Consider the following 22,438-nt stretch of genomic DNA (forward strand, 5'->3'; position numbering starts at 1 on the left):
TCATACAGAGACAAGTACTATCAGAGGTTTGGCAAAAAAAATACGTATCTTTAGGGGAAAAAAAAAAAGCAGGTTTTCAGATGTAGTAAGTCTGCTGTCTTACCAGGAGATGAGCCCCTGGGAAAGTGCATTGCTTTGTTAACATGGTGGTGGAATATATTTCAGCTGGAGGTAAAGCAACTCAAATCATACTCCCTCCCCCGCCTGAAGCTGTAAGAAGCTAGCCAGCATTTATGCCTAGTCTGCTTAAATTGCAATGTACAACTTGCTTAAAAAAAATAAAATCAATAGACATTATGCCTACTTATTTCAAAATCAATAGACATTATAGATGAATAAAATATTCTTTTCATTTTCCCAATAATTCTAATTGAATATTTATAAGCCTCTCTACCCAAGTTTAACATTAAATGCAGATGTACACAGAGCATTTAAATGTGTACTGGTTCTAGGAAGCAGAATCTGTACTGTAAAACAAATGAGAAAGAATTATTTGTAAAATAACTACTGAAGAGTAGTAAGCCTTATTTTCAGTCTTAATACTTCAAGTTTTGCTAATTTCAGTATACTTAAATAGCATTCCTCTGCCTGTTCAGTCCTAGAAAGATAATGAACAGGATATAAATCTGACAAAGCAAATGACTGACAAAAAAGATAGTATTTTCAAAACAATACAGTGACCTCACTGCACAAATCTCCATTAATTTCAATGGAAAAAGTGGGAAATGAAGTTCATTTTACTGTCTGAAAATCTCCATCTGCTATTTCCTTCATACCCAACAGGCTTATGCTTTCATAGATTGAGGTATTCCTATCAAGGTAAATAAGTCTCTGCAGCCTGAGAAATGCAGGGAGCAAAAACAGGTTCAAAAAGCCAACAGGCAAATAAACAGTAGCATAGCAAGATACAGGAAAGGCAAATGAATCTGCCTACAATGCCAGTTAGCTGCCATGTGCAATACTGAGCATTGGAGCAGAGCAGAACTTAGAAGTGCTTCCACATTAATTCTAGAAGCCTGAAAAATAAAGCAAAAGTATATTTGGCATCAAACAACCACCCTCTGTAACAGGCATCCCACACACCTACCCACAGGAGGATAACCTATGGGATAGTGTTGTCAGTTGTCTACTTTTCAGGAATGATGGATGAAGATGTATGGGCAGGGAAGTGGCTCTCTACATGAAGTTTACCAGGATAAAAATATTACATAAGAAAAACATCACAGAATCTCTTAGTGCAGGAATCCCAGCCTGTAATAGCAAAAAATGCAGTTCCAGAACTGTGCTACGAACTCTCAGATCAGGACAGTGACAACAATCAGGAAACATTAAATAAGGTTAGGGAAGCTGCAAAGTTAGGAAAAGTCATGAGAGTGGAAGATCTCAGCTGTCCACACAGGCTGGGCCAGTGCCTCATTAGGATAAACAATAGAGAGAATATTTTGGACGCAATTAAAAAATTGCTTCCTGGAAGACCAGTCTGAACTCCAAGAAGAGATGCTATTTTGGATTTGTCTCCAGTTTTCTACACTTTTTTTTAATTTTTAGTGCCCACGGCATAATTCTGTCTTGACTGAGGTGCAGCATTCCTGCTGGGCAGATGCCTTCAGTCCCAACGGGCTGATCAGCTCCCATTAAACCTAATCTTTTCTTTTTACACCGTTATGTCATCCACACATTGGGGCTGCTAATCTCTTGCCTGCCAATTCCCACACATGGAGCTGGCAGGTTTTACAGAGATCTTGTATTTCAGTGTCCCACTTGGCAACCTGAAGTTAGCCCCAAGAGTATCCCTCTTCGAACATCCTACATCAGAAATCCATTTAACTGCATTTACTAACAGAATCTCCCACTATCACAATCAGCTTCCCCTTATCCTTAGGCATCACCTCTGCTGCAGGAGCCTCCTCAGTACAGAAAGTTACAGGGACGGTGCCTGAAAGGTGGCTCTTGTCCAAAAGACTGGGTCCATGCTTCCCAGGAGGTTGTCCTCTTTTTCAGAAATGCATATCCTCAGCAGCAGCACAGAGGCTGCCACAGTTAAGGTGGGAGGGCCCCATTATGCCTCTGTAGGTCTCATCCATCAGCCTCTCTACTAAGTCGGTCCAGTTCGGCTACTTCCAGCTTAAAAGAGCAAACCTGTTCTCTTAGTGCTGGGAGCTCCTTGAACTGCATGCACACGTTAAAGGCCTGCTCCTTGACTACATATTCATATATTTTGCATTCTCTGCAATAACTGGAGAACCCTTCACTTAGACATCAGATTTTTACTTGTATCTTGTGTTTAAAATGTGCTAGTTATTGGAAGCTAATATTAGTTAAGCTTCTTTTTTAAGTAAGTGATTAAGACTACTCTCTTCCCACTCTATTCTACTTTTATTAAGCAAATTAGAAATAGGTGAGAGATATCCAAAAGCATGTTTGGTTTGTTGTTTTGTTGGGTTTGGTTGGGGTTTGATTTTTGGTTGGGGTTTGGTTTTTTGGGGTTTTGTTTGTTTTTTGGTTTTTTTAAATGCTGACTTGAGGTATTCTCTCTCTTTACTCATGACAGCCAACCTTTTCGTTTTCCCCTGTTCACCGTACAAATTAGAAAATTCTGTTACTTGCACTCCTGTATCTCTGAATAGGCTCAGCGTTCTCAGTATCCCATATGCTCAGACAGAAAGCTGGGTAACATTTTAGGCATGTGAAAAAAAATCTTACATACAGAAGTAAAAAAAACAAATGCAGAAGATCAGAAGCAAATTATTTTATTACAGCAAAATGTTAGATAGGAGACCTCAAGGCTTTCCACTAATTCCAGCATACAATACATCAGTAGACACTGCACAAGACCAAACGTGCAAATTTTCCCTGTAAATCCCTGGCAGTGTGAGGAATTTATTAGGTGAGCGGTCAACACAATGCCAGAATCGATATCTACACAACTAACTACTCATACAGCCACGTAAGGCCAAACTAGCACTAATTTCAAAAAGGATAGGGGAAAAACTGTGAACAGTTCACTGAAGACAATGTACAGCTGGAGTCTGGAAAAAAAGGCAAACAAGCTGTTAGGCAGCGTCAAGAACAGGATGGAACATAATATGGAAGTTATTATAATGCCATTAGCTCAATCAGAAACACATCAGCAGCTATGATGCCATGTCTGGTTCTGGTCATGTCATTCACAAAGACAAATCCCAGACTCCTAGCCGAGACAGCTAGCTACTATTCTTAAAATTAATTTTCCTGTGTAATATATACTTGAGCCTGAAACTAGGAAAAAACCTCCAAGCACCAACTTTAAGGAACAAGTTTTCAGAAGAGAGAAAATTACTCGTCCTTCTAGCCAAAAGAAGAGAGGTAGCTTCAAAGGTGTGCAGTGTGACAGCACAGGCACTGAGCCGTGCCTTCCATAGTTCAGGAAGGAGCATCTCCAGTTCATCTACAAGAAATGAATATTCAAAGGCTGGCAGCCATCATTCCAGCAAAAGTAGTCTTTGGCTGCAGTGGGGACAGTCTCTTGGATTCATTGAGTAAAATCAAGTAAGAATCCCCATGGAAGGAAAGCTACTCAGATCAGAGGACAATGCTGGCACAAGAAATGATGCATACAAATGGGTGCATGTAAATCTGCTGGAAGTGGAAATTAAAAGTTTGTCATTTTCAGAAGACCACACTTCTGAAATGGTAGCAATACAGATTATGAAGTATGTACATTCTCTGTGGTCCTAAAGAGATACAATTGGACAGTGTATATACATTATTCCATACATATATATATATACACACACAAAGAAATTTTCTTTTCTTGGGATAAATGGAAAACTGACACATTTTCCTTTGTACATATGCAAACTTCAAAGAAACTAGAAGAGCAAATTTTGTTCCAATGCACTGATGCAGCACAGATTGCAGTATTATTTATAAAACCTTCTCGTACAACTGACTTCTTTCTTTGGAAAACAAAAGGCTTAAAAGCCACAGGTTTCTGGAATGCATTTTCTAGACGTGCAATTTATGGAGGCATTCAAAAACAGCCTACAATATATATAGCAGGCAAACTGTGGAAGCTTAGCACAAGAGGAACTTTCCTAATCTGCTTAAGGACAGGATTTTTTTAGGGGCAACATGGCCGCTGCTATATGCCTGTGTTTCTCTGCACTAAGCCTGTTTGCTTTTTGTTTTCTGTTTAGTTTGATTCTCTGGGGTGGATTAATTGTTTTTTGCTTTTTTGCCTTCATGGTAGGATCACTTTATTATCTGATTTTACGGCTGCCATTGCCATTTTCTGTGGGGGCACTTTTTTGTTTGTTTTGTGGCTCATCTTCAGTGAATCCTCTCTAGTTACATGTAACCTTTTTAGCTTTGTACTCTACTCTGTTAGTATACTGCGCTACAAGTTACCTTATGAGAGATTAGCTGCAAGACTATCTGCCCTGATTTTCAGCAAGTGAAGACTACAGAAGGATCTGTCTGCTGCTGATACACTGAGGTCCCAGCTGAAATACTTCTTAAGCCACAAATGTGTCTTTTGGGATGGACAGAGCTAAATCACTATGTCTTTTCACAAGAGGATGCACTCCAGCACTAGGAATCAAACCGGTGAAGACGACACTGCGATCAGGATTTTTTCCAGGAGAAGAAAGAGCTACCAAGAATCCAAAGGTTTTCTCATTTGACTCCATTGCACCAGCAACTGTCATAAGCGGTTATTTCAGGTTTTTGTGTCTCTAAACAATAAGGCTTTCAGCATTGAAAAAAGAATTAGCACCTTGATGTTAATCATTGAAGATATTTACTTTAATTTTGACTTGGTTATTAAATTTCATATTACACATACTTATGATATGGACTTTAGAAATACACTGGTTGATCAATCTCCACCATTAATACTGCAATAAAAGGAGAGTGACAGGTCTCTCCTAATCAGCTTCTGGAGATGAAGATGCAAGCTTTATAAACAGAGAAAGGATTATTTCAGATCTTCTAACGCTGATTGCTGGCAGTGTTGTTAGTGCATCAGCATCTTGTATTACTTGTAAAAATTAGAATTCTATGTACTTCGGAGGAAGTTCTACTTTGTCCACCGCTGGGGACAAAGGGAGTCTATACAATATCTGGCTATTCTTTTAGTATTTGCTTGTTATTATGTCTTGTGCATCAGAAGGTAACCTCCCACGTCCAAAAATCAGTTTCTTTTAACATTATCTCACTGGTTGGGAGTTTTTACTACTTTTGTCCTCTGCAATGTTCTTCTCTGTTGAAAGTTTAAATTGTCTTTAGCAAGTGTTCTTATTCAATATTTTGCTGTCAGTGGAGTTCTAATCTTTTCCCTGAAACCAGGGGTTACCATCATAATCCCAGTGGCATATTGACTGCCTTTACAAATTGCAATGCAGTTTTTCCCACTGTTTTGAGATTGTCCTTGAGGAATAGCATAAACAGTCTTATTTCTCAGTTAATTTTCAAACTGCCCGCAAACCAGGTCGTGGTCAAACTATTACAAGTAGTCAGATAAGGACAGGACACAAAGCTGCTACATCTCGGTTCAGATGAAATAGCTAGCTACGTGCACAGCTACAAGTCCATTACAAGCCTTACTTACATTATCTTCATTAGCTTTCTTAACACTCGCCTGCTCTGGTGAATTCATCTGATGTTGAAAGCTGACTTCTGTTTCTATTTGTTCTGAGGTTGGATTTCCATCAAATTTGCAGCTATGTCTTTAATCTTCCAGAACAAAATAGTATAGATGAATTTTTACCTGGATCAAAAATAGGAGACCTTATTCACATTAGTAACGTCAGCACTTTTCTTCTAATGTTAGTTCTAATGTTTGTACTTTTCTTGTTGAGCTAGTACTGTACATTGTCCCCTTATGATAGTTCTGCTTTGTATATAGTCAATCCTGTGGCATTAGGCGTATTAACTATGATAAATGTTCCATTTCTTACTCAATACTCATATTTTTAGTTTAAAATTTTCATGAGCTGATCTCCATGTTATGATTTTATATTTCCACAAGACTACTCATATAGCTATTACACAAGTTCTTTAAGGAATTATGATTCACAGTCTGATATCTCTTACACTATTTAACATATGTCAAAATAAATAGTAGAAAAATCCTTTTTAATGCAAAAGAATATCTGCATGGATATTGCACAAATCTTTATCAACTGAAATACTATTTGAAGATTTCCATTCCAAAGCAATTACCACTCCTGCAGAAGAAAGCAGCTGATGAAACAGGGGGCAAAAAAGATCAGTACTTAATCCATTATCACATCCCAGTAATGCTAATCTAGGTGTAAGATTAATTTGGACTTCAAACATATTAAAGCAGCAAAATAAGATTTGCTTCCAGAAATGTTCAAAAGGCAGTCTATCCATATGATCAGATTCGGCATTCATTGCAACCTTTCTTCCATAATATGCATTTGAAACCAACTCTTTCAGTTTATAATTTATCTCAGAGGTTCAGTGAAAGATAATACAAATAGATGGTCTATGGAAGCATTTACAAGACCCAAACAGGGATTTTAATATGAGGAAGAAAACAACCATTCACAAGATCATCTTCTCTGATGGGGCAATTAAAAGACAAGGAACTTATTTCCAAAGCAAATCCTTTAGTATTTCTCTCATATAAACGTATAAAATTATTTCAAAGTAGCGTTTTGTTTGTTTCCACCTATGATTTTTCTATTCTTTTTAATCCTGTACTTTTCCCTAAGAACTCAGCAGCTACCTGAGAGATGGATGGGTGGATGGTCCTTTTGTTCCTCATAGTCCTTGCTTTAACATTACAACATTCATTATTCTCATATTACCTCATTTTTAATTAAAACAGATTTCCTCTGAATTTGATTTAAAATTTTAACCTTTAAAAACCAATATCACGTTCAGATTCTGTGACAATTTCTCTCTACCTTGTTGCGCTCTCAGCTGTATTTTATGATCTTTAGAGTTACTTTGACTCCCTCGTCTACATTTTCCAAGTACAAGTCTTTAAGATGCCCTCCATCTGGAAAATCTTTACTCCATTCAGGGAATTAAGCACAGTCTTTTGCTACAACTTAAAATATATTTACAGATATTTTTATACTTTGTCTGCATAATTTTTCATTTTCTGTTTCTATGTGGCTTTCTGGCTGCTATGAGGCACGTAACATTTTAGGAGTACACAAATTAGCAACAACACAAATCCCAAATGGAAGATTCACAGGCGGGGAGAAAGAATAATAAGTATTTAACAGTAAAGTGAATGTTATAGCAAACTGACCAAAAAAAGATATCTTGTTCAAATCCATCTGTTTGCATGGCTGAAAGACTGTGAAAGAGAGCAGAAACAAGATTTGTAAGAGAGGCAAGTTAAGTAAAAGCCTACAATATTGCTCAAACTGTTCCAAAATATTATGCTTAAAACCAATTTCTAGCCATAACACCAACTATCAATCACTATCTGTTACACTAATAAAAGGATTTATTCTATTTTTGCTTTTTTAAAATTGACACACATCCAAGACTACAAGTCACAGAAAATGTGGGACATGGTTAACATTAAGGAAAGAATCTCCATTCATTTCACGAGTTACAGAAGGGTTTTTTTCCCCTGTATTTATATAGCATAATACAAATAAACATGGCTGTTACACAAGTATTAAACAGGAATTTCATCTATTATTTCATTTTTTTGAGCGTTCTATTAGAATTGACTCAGCATCTCAAACTGTTTGAGTACTTGCAGCTTTCACATACAATTTGGGTCACCCATCCTTCCTCGTCCTAACAACAACTTGTTCCACACAAGATGACTGCAAATTTATGCCACTCTTTCGTTCATGAAAACAAACTGTCCAATCCTTCCTTTTTATAAAATAAAATAAAAAAAAAAAAAAAAAAAAAGGCTAACTCCATAAAAGCACTCAGCAAAGACCCAGAAGCCCAGCCCACATACAAAGGTAGCCTATTTTTATTTTTACAGCTAAATAACTTGCTGTATTTTTTTATTTCAGGAGAGCAGGGGGCTCTTGAAATACCAAAGGGAATTATTTTAATGCTTTCTCAAATCTGCCTCCTAGGAGTTTAGAAGCACTAATTCTTCACCAATAATACTTGGGGAGAAATTGAGTTGGCTAGCTGGGGGGGAAAAAAGTGCAACTGTTCCATTTTGAAACATCACTTCTCAAGTGGTCAGGTTTCATTTGCACAATGCACCCTGCTGCCATTAATTTAGCAGCCCTCTAATCAAGCATACTTCCTGACAGAAAAGTAGAGAATATTGAAATGATTGTTGTTAAACTCCAAAGTTTTCAGAAAACAGAACATACATAAGTATGAAGCCTCCTTTCAGGTCCCTTTATACAACGTGCGCAGTTCTGTGATGCTGTTTGACTTCACCTGCAGAACAACTAAGATCTGCACACTGTGGCTTAAGGATAAATGATGAATAATGAAGGGAGGTAGAGCCCTCAGAAGGCTTTAATTTACCTACAATGGGGAATTTTTGTAAGTTCAAAAATAAAATAAAAATAAGCAGTCGTTTCTTGAAATACTCACTTTCACCTGATACTAGTGAGCAGTGCATAAAGAGGCCCAAGACAAAAGGGTTTTCAAGAACCCAAGACACCAATACTAGAATGCTTTGTTTAAAATATCACTGTGTATATATTAAGGGTATTTTAAATCCATTTTACTTCAGGAAGAAACTAGGTCACCTGAGGATTAAGGAATAAATGAATGAAAGCCATACACCAACTTCTTAAACAGTAAGAAAACACATTTGTTGCTGGTTGAAAGGTGAAGTTAGTAAAAGTGTTTGTTAGCATTATATTGGCTGCCAAAAAACACAAGCAAGGAATGGAAATCACTTCAAGTAATTCCCCTAGTAAAGATCAAGAGAAAAATAGAAAGAAGTTGCACGCCATGCAGTAACCAAACCAACCTTTTCTGAAGTCATTGCAATTTTACCTCAAATTCTATTTTGTTTAATTTTTTTTTAAACAGAAGAAAATACGGTTATCTTTTGGTATACAAACGCCACAAAAAAGATGAAGTTACATGTGCAAGTAATGCAAGGCAAGCTCTACCCCAGATCTCTCTCATTCCACTAAATCTCTGCCTTCAGTTTTATGCAAGTTATGTGGAGGCTAGCTGTCAAGAAGTTGTTCTTTTTTAAAAAGTATGAGTTAAGTACATGGGAAATTGGCAGTTCCCAGCCGCAGCACATAAAGTACCTCTCAGTTCCTCATTTAGAAACATAAGTCGATTTTTTTACCTGGCTACAATCACCTCCCCATCTCTATCAAAAAGAAGGAATTCTCTTACAGTACCATTTTTAGGTAACTTGTTTCGCCAAGATTGTTGCAATCCATACAGCCAAGCAAGGTACAAGCTATTTGTCTTGATTCATGGCAAATCAATATTATGTTTCCAGCACCACACAACTAAATTACATCTATTGCATCTGCTGCTGAAAGCTATATGTAAGGGCATGTTTTTTCTTTAGTATTTCATTTTTATCAGTCCCAATGGTACTACATTGCATTCTCTGTTATATTATGCCTTAACAAAAATGATTTTACTACATCACTCCATCATCTGTCTAAACTTAATCAAGCACAACATTGCTTTCTGAAAGTCTACAGTAGTCTCATGTCCCTGAGGGGCTTTCTTCATGGTAGCCACTTTGGAAGAAAAATATCAGCTCAGCATTGTCAAACTATCAAAATTTACAAGCAGGCAGTCACCAGCACACAGCAAAACTGTCCCCAATCATACAGGTGTTAAAAAAATCTTTAATATTTGCCCATTTCAACACAACAAGTTTTGGGTGCTACTTCATAAAGTAATGTTTTGAGACACAAGTTGAACAGAACTGCCAGGTTTAAATTTGGCCCACAGAGTTTTAAGGTAGGGCCTGCCAAAACAGTCAACAACGCTAAGAACGTGAAGCTGCAGGACATTCACCTTTAAGAAAGGAAGAGAAGATGAAAGCTAGAAAAACAAATAGTAAATGACTGGAAACCATTAGAGAGAATAAACTGTCAGCCCACAGCCTTTGTAATCCTCATATCAATCTGACATATAAAACCACTCATGTCCCTGTTTAAGTCACCTCCAATCTTTTTCTTGCCCTTATATCACCACAATCCATTCCTCTGGCTTTTAAATTTATCCTCATTGTTTAAGTTTTTTTAAGATCCTAATCCCCTCCCAACAGGCATCCAACGATTAGCCCCCACAGGGAGAGCCCTTTTCTAGTTGGTACACATTCTTCCACCTTGGCCAAATTATTCACTACAATTATGAAAAATAAAACTGAACTACACACATTTTTACAGAGAAGGAGATCACTACGTATACCTAAAGACAAAAAGCAGCAAAATATTGGAAACACTTTATAATAGTCTGAGGGCCACGAATTTGCTGGGAAGGAGACGACCATGGGTTTGGCTTGTCCTGTTTCAAACCAGTGTAGCCTAGAGTCATTACCAGCGTGTACAAGCCACAGCTCACAGAACAAATGGAGCAGAAGGGGCCTTATTCACGGGCTACGCTAAGCTACCCCAATGACATCTGATATAATTTTTTTTTTTTTTTGGCTGCCAATACAAGTGACATTTATTAGCCTACGCTGATATAAAACAAGTGATAAATGTCGAAGTCAATTAATATTTTCATATTTTGATGAAAGTAATTTAAAAGTAATTATATCAGGTTACAGTTGTTTAAGCTGTGCCATACAATAGGCAATAATTATATTCATCCTCTTTCCAAACATGATTTTATCACACTAATATCCAAGAGCATTTTGGAAAGTGAAACCTTCGGCTACAAAATCTTCCGTTGTGCTAAAACAATTTGATTTAAAAGGAGCATTGCCATTAACAAAATGAGTCATTTATAGATTTGACCAAAGACAGGTAAAACCAAAGTTGAACCACTTTCCATCCAGAGAATTACCTCCTTGTATTCATAGACAAAGTGCTGCTAACTTCAAAGCCCTGATTTTAATGACCTATATCTCATCTCCAAAGAGAAACAATACAAAACCATATTATTCGTTTAAGAAAGAAGAAATTCATTAAAAGGACAGTAATGACTATGTCAGGGTATCTTCTGCATAGAAAGTGGAAGAATTAAACACTTTCTTCACTATATTATGAAAAGCCTGCAGTAGAACACTTCACCCAAATGCCCACAGCAGACAACAACATGTCAGGATGCATGGAAAAATGGACCTTATTACCTTCAGACATATCAATAAAATTGATATGGAAGAATAGTTAAGGACAGTGAGGCTAAATGTTAGAATAAAGACCATCAAAATCTGGAACAACTTCATACTTTTTACTGGATATCATTCTTGATCCTTAAAGCAAAAAGAGAAACTTCACAGATGAATCATATAGAAGCATTTATGTAAAATGCCATGTATTATGTATTTATGCTATAGTATACAATAATTGAGTTCAAACTGAAATTAGCTTTCTAATATGGACTAAATAAGACTAGCAAATTCAAATTAATAGATGCATAACCTACCAGTCTTTCTTTTAGGTTCTGAATCACAAAACTATAGGATGTGATTTGTAGTAGATTTTCCAAATAGAGATAATGATTTCAAAGCTCATAACCCAAGTTTAAGGAACTTTGTGCTGCATTATTTATAGTATAAATACAATGTTTTCACAAGATATGACTAAAGTGAAAATGCATATTTCTAAATCATACCTGGCTACATTAAACCTAGTCTAATAAATCATTTCCATACCACTTGAATTTCCTGTATTTTTAGGTGGCTTTTATTTTGTTTAGCAATTTCTTTCAAATGTGCCACTGATACCCAGGCCAGAAGCTATGTTACTTAACCTGCATGATAATTAAGAAAAACATTAGCAAGTAGAAGCATGAACATTCAGACAGCAAAATTTTAGTAAGTCTACCAAAGCCAACCCCATTTCTTCAATTCCTGAAAGAGCCTGTAAACTTTAAACAGTTTCTTCCTGTAAGAAAAAAGGATGCTAAAGTGTATTCACAGATTTGAAAACTCAGAGTATATCCACACAGCTGAACACAAACTACAGGGAATACCTGAACTGTCTTCGATGCCAAGAGAAAAATAGTTGGATTTGTTACACACTGCTCTGGTGGGCAAAAGGACTGCGCTGCTCACGTAGCTGCTGAATAAAGCAATCCAGATACCTGCATCTCACTGCTGTGCTAAGTATGCGTATCAAAAAAGTCCAGGGTATGCAACTCTTAAAAATAAACCCCATTTGAAGATTTAATATCATATACTTCAGAAAATAACACAAAAACACTGCAGACATTTTGCACAGACACACTTTGGCATCTACATATTACTCCATATTTTTAATAGCAGCTTCTAGAAATTCAAGACCAACCAACCTTGAAAAGCCTACCCTGTCTTGATCCCAGAAATGGTAAAATCCCATACCTTCTAGAAGTCCCATAAACACTAATGGCATAGGTAAAGAAGTTTGATACAAAGTAAAAGAGAGGAACAACTGCTAAATCATATGGGAAATACTGCTACATACTTACAACTGACTTTACATGCCTCTTGACATTTTAAAGAGCCTTTTCTAGGTGTTATTAAAATACTGCAACTCATAATATACTTTTGTCATTTATTTGACTACTTACCAGTATTTACAAATACTCAGAATGCAAAGATACTTCATATTTATCCCTTGAAAATATGAGAGGACTACCTGCCCCCAATCAATACTGACAGCTTTTCAAAATTAGATTTTTCACTTGGCGTCTTTTCATTAGGTTTCTTTTTACAAAACCCACTATCTTTCAATGTATTGGAGAAACTGAAGAGGCAACCATAATCAGCAGAACTGACAGGAAAATAAAAAAGCGCTCTAACCAATTTCAACTTCTAGGCTGATGACATAAGCCTAGAAGCAAAACACATGTTGGCTCACTGCAGGACATTTCTTCTCATTAAAGAGGTAGGTGGGTCTGTGTAAGCAGTGAAGACTATTAAAGATAAGCAGATTAAACACTAGTCTTGCAGCACGGTAGCAGCGTGTTATGTTGCTAGGTTGGAGAACTGGGTTTTCTTTTAAGATTTGGGATTTCCAGCATTAAGGAAGTACAAAATGAAGTGAATATTAACACAAGTGAAGCACCCCAAGTGGCTAATGGCGAGGAAAAGAAACAAAAGCCGCTCTGTACACAGCAAACCCTGCAACCACCAGCAACAGCAAAAACTGTTCATCGTGCCTTCCTGGCAATGAGCAAGTCTATCAAGCAAACACTTTCAAGCCAATGAAATGTATGAAAAAGATATTACTGTTTATCTTTGGGAAGAACCCCTTTGTCTAGCATCGGCTTAGACTGAGATGCACACACATACAACCATTCTTTCATGCAGTCATCTGCTAACAAAACCTTTCTTCCTGAAGTAGTAGAATTAATTACTGGCATTTTTATCTTTTCTTCCTGAAGTAGTAGAATTAATTACTGGCATTTTTATCTCTTCTCACAGGGTGAAAATAAAAAGTTTAGTTTGGCTATACAAGCATTCACAACGCCCTTACTGACAAACTGAAAGCACTTATTTAAGCATAACTATAGTAAATTATCAGACCAATTTAACAATACCCCGAAGACAGCAGCTAAATGCTATCTTTTCTGCCTGAGCAAACCATTTAACCTTTTATCCTTGTCCATATTTCAAGGACTTTTTATTCTGACAAGCTTTCACATTTTTCCCTTCATATATTTTCTAATGTCTTCAAAGTGAATGCCAGAAGCGTATGCTCCCCAAACTCAGTTCCATTTCCTGCTCCATTGCAAAGTGGACCACAAGCACCAACCCTGAAAAATCAAACCAGTGTGAGCTCACGTGCCAGGTAGATATCTACCAAAAAATTAATGCTGTTCCATACCTCTCTCAGCATGAATCCTCAGCCCTAGAATGAGATGTAGCATACTCATACACATCATAACAACCCATTTTCCGATGTTATAACATATGGCATCCAAGCATACCCTCGCAGAATAAAACCTCACAATTTGTTTCCATACACTGAGTTTAGTCAAAAAAAGTTGCTTATGACTGATATAGTTAATGAATTCTAGTAACCATTAACCTGTAGTCAGTGTTACCCAATCCTCCTTCTCCTCACTCAAGTCCCTTCAGACACTCCACCTGAGCAAAACACTGTCCAGCTGGCGTGGACATCCACAGCTACTGACCAGCCAGCCTCTGCATAACAGCAAGTTCATTTGGCCTTCACCACTGTGCTAACGCTAATGTGGATCCCTCCCCTTCTGTCAGCTGCTAATTCTCACAGAAGCTGAAGAACTTAGACTATCTTTTGGACAGCTTCTCCAGACCAAACTTTAATTAATTTCACATGTTGAAAATTTACTGGGAGAATAGGAACCAAGTCTGAGCATAAAATCTTGTTTCTTTTGGAAGTTAGCCTAAAAATATAATTTTTTTTTAAAACTAATATTTTTAAAGGAAAAATCAGTATGCTATTTCTTGTATCCTAAGATAAGTCTATAATTTCAGTATCTGCATAAATCATTTTTATTTATCTTCTCATACTACCACCTCTTCTTCAAATGTCAATATAAATGGTGACTGCCTACATCATCACTGTTGGAAGCCCTTCAGCAGACATCTGATCTGTGGATTCAGTTATGTTCCTGGTAAATCTGTAAGCAGTATAAAATAAGTCTTGTTAATGCAAAGAATCTAAATTAGAAAGAAAACGTGATTATGTTCCATGGGAAATTTGTTTTTCTTTTGGAGTTCTGAATTCTTCAAGTAACTATAATGACAAGTGACTACAGAAAACCACCCTAAGTTGTTCCAGACTTCAAATGTGAAACTTTACACCCAAGTTTCTAATGTTATCTTCCAGAGGTAACTTTCATAACTGAAAGAAATATCTACATTTTTTCTAAACATAATTTCAATAAAATTGTCTTTTTTCCTTCTAAAGAACACTTAAGCTTGAGCTTTCAAATCAGACCTGTCAGCTTTGCTTTGATAGAAACATAACACTGTCATTCTTCCGTTTGTCTTAAGAGCAGAGCAAAGCCATTATTCCATGTCTACATGACAACACTACTGGTAATTACAGGAAGTCAGCATATCCATCAGTGTTTCGCTTGATTAAGAGAAATATTATCCAATTTATACTGTTTATTATTCAAAGATTTTATAAGAATGCTATTTAAAACAATCCCCTCAAAGATTATACAGAAAGATGCTCAAACTTTTTAATCTCAATTTGTGAGGGTTTTTTCCCCCTTTGTTTCTTCTGAACACATCACAGGTATCCCAAAAGGATATAAATCTCTAGTATGGGAGAGAAACTAACTCCCTTCAAAACCTGAACTTTTTGTTGTTGTTGTTTCAGCATACTTTCCATTGTCCCCACCAAGCCTCAAGCACAAGGAAAATTACGCAGTCCAGGCCAAACCCCAAGCCAAGGCGAACATCCCTGGGCAGGCCAAGTTTTGTTTGTGGAACACTGAAGTGAGGATCTGAGGGGGTGAAGGGAGTTTAAAAGGGGGTGCAGAGTAACTGAAAGTTGCCAGATGCACAGCTCAGCATAGCACTAGAAAACATGTAAGTCAAGAAAAATGCACCACAAGAATCAGTGTAAAGATGAAAGTAATCTATGTAATTTTGAAAAGCCACTCAAAGTTAAATTTCTTCTAAAGGCTGTAAAAGCAAAGCTAGATTTCTCCTGCGAGCAGGTGCCAATATTTCCCATAGCAGGACAACTTGCAGCAGGCAGTTCCAAAACCTCAAATCCAATAGACTCATAGCTGAAGATTTTCACATGTGTATATATGCATGCATTTTCATGCTAAATTTAAAGTTAACTGTTAATGTAAAGTTAATTTAAAATCTATGTATTAACCTTTCAGTCAATACATATTTCAAAAGTTTTAAAAAAGCAGATTAAAAAAAAAAAATCAAATTTTGAGTACCATTCACAGACTCCCCTCACTGTAAACAGTTTCTTTTCCTTTACAGAACAATTTCTACTTTTAACTTTTTATAAAAATATAGTAAAAGGCAATATTCTTACTAACTGCATGCTTTATTAGATCTTGTAACCAGCTCTGTAGCCAGCAAAAAATGTCTTCAGTAATTATGAAAGACACTCTTAAGGAAACAAAACTGAAGAGCATGTAAGTTTTCAGGGTCTCTAAATTATGTCCAAAGATGTCCCAGAGAAGGTTTAAACTGTACGGAAAACTGAACAGTAAGCCTTCTCTTGTTAAATGTATTGAAGCTTAGAGTTTCTGTAACCACTGATTCCCTGATTCCCTTTCCTCATAAAACAAAAAAGTGCTCAGTCCTTTGAGTAAAATAAATAAGCTCAAAAACAAGTCTACCAAATATTCTGACATTAGATTCTCCATGCCCTATTTCACCCCCTGCCCCAGGAGGAAAATGTAAGATTTATCTTTAGAATGAAGAAATCATTCTACTGTTTTGGTTTTTTTTATATTTTATATATATATTTTTGCCAAACATGCTGTGTAGGGAAAAACACTAGCCAAGATAAACACCTTCAAGTACTGTGATGCAGTTTGTGTTTCACATCTGCACTGAAACCAGCACAAAAAGGGTCCAACAAAGTAAATTTCAACTAGTTGAACTTAGCCCCAATTTCAGCAGAAAAAGAAAGGGGGCTAACACTCTGCAGGAAGATGTGGATGCAGAGAACTGTGGTGATGATAATGTCCAACCATATCTGAATACTGCTCAAGTACCACAAATGCAGAATATAAGCTCTATGACAAGTATCTGAAATTTGGAATATCACACTCTTCATTACTTTTCTTACTTGCACTTACTCATAAGGATTCTGGGGATAGAAATTAATTCCTTGCATGTGTGAGAAGAGTAAAAGCATACATTCAAGCAGCTACTGCAACGCAAAAAAAAAAAAATTCACAAATTTCTAGTACAAGATGATGTTCAAAATACAAGCTCATCTTCACAGGGACTCACTGGGTACCACTACTTTTCATCTGTACAAAAATACCAGCAACAACAAATGGTACACACGTATAGGGAACAATAACAAACCTAGGTAGCCTCATGACATTTGTGACATCATGATCTATTTTACATCATGACAAATAACTAAAAAAACCCACAGATCTCTGCCTGATGCAGCAGAAGCCGCTCCACCACCTGTATTAGCACTTATTCCTAGGCAGTAACTTATGTCAGTAGTCCAAGTTCATTACCTAAAATGAAAGCCTAGAAATTAACAGAATATTCCATTATTAGAAGCACTTCCTCAGCCTTCTGTCAATACTGTTGCACAGCTACATCAGACTATGAGCATGCTATATGTGTGTGCATGGGTGTACATGTCTCTATGTATATATATATATTTATACATACACAGAAAAACTGATTTGCCCCTCCTGGATCTTCATTTCCACGTATTTCACTATACAAATTCGTGGACCAAATCTGTGATACCAAACAGGTATCTGAAGAAATGAGGAAGGTGATATAGATGGGCCACATGCCAATATATTGACTTTGCCTGTAGGAACAATTCCTGTTCCTTTAGGTTACCTGCTTACACTACTACATGGCTATTTACTGCAGGGATCACAGGAGAAGAGAGTTCCCAGAGAACATAGAAAGTATCACAGTAGCAATATCAATTATATTTCAGGTAATGAAGGTAACAAGAAGCACAAGGAAGACGTATGCATGCATTTGTTAGAGAAGAGGAATAGCTGGTGATGGCGAATGGTTTATTTAACAGGGAATAAAAGACTAGGTTTTGAAAAAGAATAAGCCACCTGTGAGACATGAGTACAGGGAAAGCTGAAGTCATGCAACCCAGGCCCTTCAACAGGTGACCATTGAAAGTAAGAAAGGAATAGACCAACAGTACTTTCAAAATAGTCAGAGAAAGCAAAGTGGAAGAAAATTCAAAAAGGTTAGAGAAAAAGAGTTTGATCCAGTAACAGTTAGATTAAAAATTTCTGTTGATATGAACAAAGAGTGGGGAGATTGGAAAAGCACCTGGAAGTTCAGATTACTGCCTTATAGACAGTGCTCTCCATAGGGACAGAAAAAAAGAAAAACAAAATATCAGTTTGCTTTTGTTAGTCAGCAGGAATAACACACAAAAGGAAAGAAGTATATTCATTGTCTTTATACTGAGAACTCAGTTACAGGAAGCAAGAGGGGGAAGGCAGAAGAGAAGGAAGACTGAGACATCACCAAAAAATAAAAAGGATTCCACCACATAAGATGCCAAATGAGCAGGAAGATATGAAAACAAAAAAGGACAAAACCCCTAAAACACAGCGGTCTCAGCAAAACCACATCAGTACAAGTCTAAATCAACTGTTAAAAACAGCCAAAAAAAAAAAAAAAAAAAAAAGAGAGAGAGAAGTTATCAAGATAAAACAGGAACACTGGTCACGAAAAAAAAATAAACTAAGATAACCAATTTGTTCATCTCAATCAATCTTCAGCAGTCAATTTGTAAATATTACATGAAATAATACTAATAGGTAGGGGAAAGTGTTCTTCTGTACCAAAATACAAAGGAAACAATATTTTCTCAGTGCAAGTGGTTAAGTACCAGAACAGGTGCCAAGAAAGGCTGCAAAATCTCCATCCCTAGAAATACTCAAAACCAGCCCGGACAAGACCTTCAGTAACCCGATCTAACTTTGGAATTAGTGCTGCTTTGAGCGGAGAGGTTGGATTAGAGGACCTAATTTAGGCTGTGTCGTTCATTTTAAAAGCCATCAACATCCAGTTTAAACTAGGGAAGTAATTTTTCATCAGTGGCTTTCCAAAATATTATCACCCAGCTCCCCCAAAAAAGTAATTAAAACATATTGCCTTGGCAGTGCCACCATGAACCAACAGCTTTTTAATTTTTCCTGATTGTTAAACTTGAATCTATCTATGAAATGGTCGCTTTCCTGAGCCACAATTTCTTCTAAAAAGTCTACTCCAAGATGCAGAACAAAAAATCCAACATTAATTTCATTTAGGACTTACACATCTGCCTTACTTCCTGATGTCCTTTTAGCATATTTTCTTAGTTCCTGAAGCATTTTTGATTTAGATATTAATTACATCTATATATATATATATGCATGCCTATTTATACATACCTACCCAAGTGCTTATAGACACGACACCACATATAGACAAGTAAATACTCAAGACTACTAAAATTACCAAATTCCACCATAGTACACAGTTGAAACAGGGAAATGCATTCTCACTCCCAGCATGTCTTCTGCTGACACTGGTAGACAATTGGGCTCCTCCAACCTCCCTTCCTTTTCCAGTACTCCCCTGAAGCATCATCATGAAAACCACTCCTCCCCACATCAAACAGATACAACACCCCAGGGAAATTCTGGATCAGGAAAGCTCTAAGCAATCAGCATATAGGGCTTGAAAAATTTTGATTATCTGTGGTCAGAAACAATTTTCTTGGTTATGAAGTTCCGACTAGTTAATACCTTGAAAATAACTATCAGTTTATCCAAAACCAATCTTACTTATTCCTATATACTCAGTTATACAAAAATTAAACACAGTAATTATATGATGAGAAAATGCACAACCATAACAGACTGTCACCATGTTATATGCAGCACGCTGTGTCAAACTATTTCAGTAATATTAATAAGCTGGCACAAAGAAAAATCAAAATTTACACAAAATATAAAAAGGTGAGACATAGAACATATGCAGATAATGCAACAGTAATTCTGTAATTGCCTTAAAGCGTCAGTAAGGTATGAATGGTAGTATGTTACAATGGTAAATTTATTTTCCTCAAAGGAAGTTAAATTAACCATGCCTGTCCTATTGTTTAATAGGCAAGGTTCATGGTCTATAAACAATTACTTATGCTAGCAAGTATGTAATAGGCTGTATCACATTACAATGCCCAAAAAAAAAAAAAAGGAATACGGTGCTTTCAAGCAAAAATCTATTCCATGCCCAGCTCACACTCACTTCCTGTTTTACTCCCTAAGAATCAGTTCAGTCCTCATATGCCATTGACACTAACACAGATTACCATATTTCTCATACTATTGCAATTGAATAAAAATTCCACAGCACCACTACAAAATAAAACTTCACTAGTATGTTAAAGTTCAAAACAAATCGCAGGGGTATTTATTTCAGCTTAATGATAGCTGTTGAAAATAAAATATAAATATTATTTGCGTTGTAGAATTGCATTCCGGTTTTGAATTACTGTGCATTTGAAGTAATAAAGAAGCATAGCTCTAAAATAAACGAAAGTATTCACTCTGCTTTGACATTTAGTTTCTAAATAATGCTCAACTAAAATGGCTACTCTAAGGCAAGCCTGAAAAGTCACTTAACAGATTTTTATAAGTATCTATAAAAGTGGAGTTTCAAAAATAAGGTAAGCCTTATAGTTTAGACTTCACTTCTTTCCATAAGAATATTCACAAGACTGTTGGATATAAATCAAGAAATTAACAAGCTGTATTTTATTACTTCATACAAAATACTACTTTTAATTAATACAATACACACTAGGTGAAAACAGAAAAACTCAAATTCTGGCATCACTGTTATCTACTCAGTCAACTCACTTCAAAAGACTGTCATCATTTTTACGAGACTGTCGACATTGCAAGCAGGAGGAAAAAAAGTAGACTGAAGTTAACACTTACCTGCAGCCCTCTTCTTCGAAGAATACTTGAATCATCCATATTTCAACTCTGCTGATCACAAATTCCTGCTAAAGCTCGCTTGCTTCTGGCTAGCTTTGCTCTCTAACTGTTAAAGAAGTCCATTATTTTCAAACTTTTCTCCCCCTCCCACCCCCCCTCCGTCCACTCGCTAAAAATAGGACATGGTCTTTCATTTGCCTGTCATGAAGAACTGCAGCCACGGTCTCTGACTATCTGTACGTAATTTTGCCTGCCTCTTTTGTGGCAGATTTAGCAGGTCACATTGGAAAAAATCTGTTCGACTTTCCTAAATCTTTTCAAGGTTGGATGTCTCAGTCCCCTCATATACACAAGTCTCTAGAAATATATAATAATCCACGTCTCCATGTAAGGCCAAAGAGTGGAATTTAATTTAGATCCGACAAACACATATTTTTGCTTTATTTCAGTTTACTTGAGCTGTTATAAGGGATCAGTAAACTACAACAGCTGCCTTCATTTACTGTTTATAATAAGCTCACAAAATCCAGGTCACATTTCCTTTAAAAAACACACGGTCACACTTAACTAAAAAATCAATTCTGTGGACACACAGGATACAGTACTATTTAAAATATGGAAAAACCTCACTATGAAAAAAATAAAATTTTATTTTTCCGATTTTTGAAAAATTCCTTTACTCCTTTGTACGACAAAGCAAACGTCAGATTCTTCAGATACTGTCGCACATTCTTTTGTTTCTGCTATCTCTGAGATATGCTGGTCTCCTTCTCGTATGCAGCAGACAGGGCACATTCTTTAGTTCACTGCTGAGATCTTGCGACTCTTATGTGCTGAAGGGTCTGGAACACATGTTGCAAGTTCTGAACATTTAAGAATTCATTCATCTATTCATCACTGAGAGAGCTGCCTTAAGAAGCCCTTCCCTCTTCGTCATCCATGGCAAAAAGGCAAAAAAAAAAGAAAGAAAAAGCACAGTTCAGCTGAGGCTTTTTCAGTCTGTCCTGCAGTTTCTGTTTTACAGCTACCTTCAGACATACAACTCCATCAAGGTCAAAAAAGGCTTTCCCCCTTTACATACAGCATCCCAATCACATTTTAAAATAAGCTGTTAGCCTGTGTTGAAAAATAAACAGCGATAATGCTTCTAGCTGTACCAAACACCATTTCAATAAAAATAAAAATCTAGGTATGTTCATCCCAGTATTATTTAAATTACTGAGCACGTCAAGGAGCCTTTGTCCTACACATGCCCTTTCTATATTAGACAAGAAAAAAGGAAATATTGCAAATACAATGAACCTACTGCCGCAACGACCTTCAATTTTTTTAGCAGAAAGCTAAAGCAACAGATTTCATCTCCTGATAAAAGCTTAGGAAGAGCCTATTTATAGCTTCTGAATATAAATACTGTATTTAGAAAGAACCTAACTTCAGCCTCTGATGGATTTCACAAGATATATAAAAGAAATCAAACTTCATCAAGAGCTGTGTTTATGAGGGGATTTCAGCCAGACATCCTGAAGTGTGCAAATGCAACAACAATGAGAGCCCAGACCGTAGGCTGCCTACCACAGCTTGATGAAGTGTTCCTGTTCCCACAGTTATGACAGCTGCAAACCAAAAAAAGTCTTGATACAAGCACACAGGTTGGTGGTGCTTAAAGGAATATATATTTACATGGAAATCTTTAGCTGATCTTCATGCTAAG

At 36.6% G+C, this 22,438-nt stretch overlaps 1 protein-coding gene across 13 annotated transcripts in view; it reads right to left on the minus strand.

Annotated features, from left to right (window-relative positions):
* The window catches only part of MAST2 (microtubule associated serine/threonine kinase 2), a 199,776-nt gene that overhangs the window by 128,164 nt on the left and 49,174 nt on the right, over positions 1-22,438 (minus strand). For 2 of the 13 annotated variants that reach the window (XM_082313777.1, XM_082313785.1), the window contains exon 1: positions 20,728-20,873. The exons of 6 other annotated variants lie outside the window; for them this stretch is intronic. In XM_082313777.1, coding sequence (XP_082169903.1) covers positions 20,728-20,766 — 39 coding nt within the window. In that variant the 5' untranslated portion in view covers positions 20,767-20,873. Of the gene's footprint in view, positions 1-5,590; positions 5,750-7,270; positions 7,319-20,727; positions 20,874-22,438 lie in introns of those variants that run through there. 5 more of the 13 variants (XM_082313786.1, XM_082313784.1, XM_082313775.1 and 2 more) reach the window with 5 other exon arrangements.

The sequence above is a fragment of the Platalea leucorodia genome (genome assembly GCF_965183815.1).
Source record: "Platalea leucorodia genome assembly, chromosome: 5".
NCBI lineage: Eukaryota > Metazoa > Chordata > Aves > Pelecaniformes > Threskiornithidae > Platalea > Platalea leucorodia.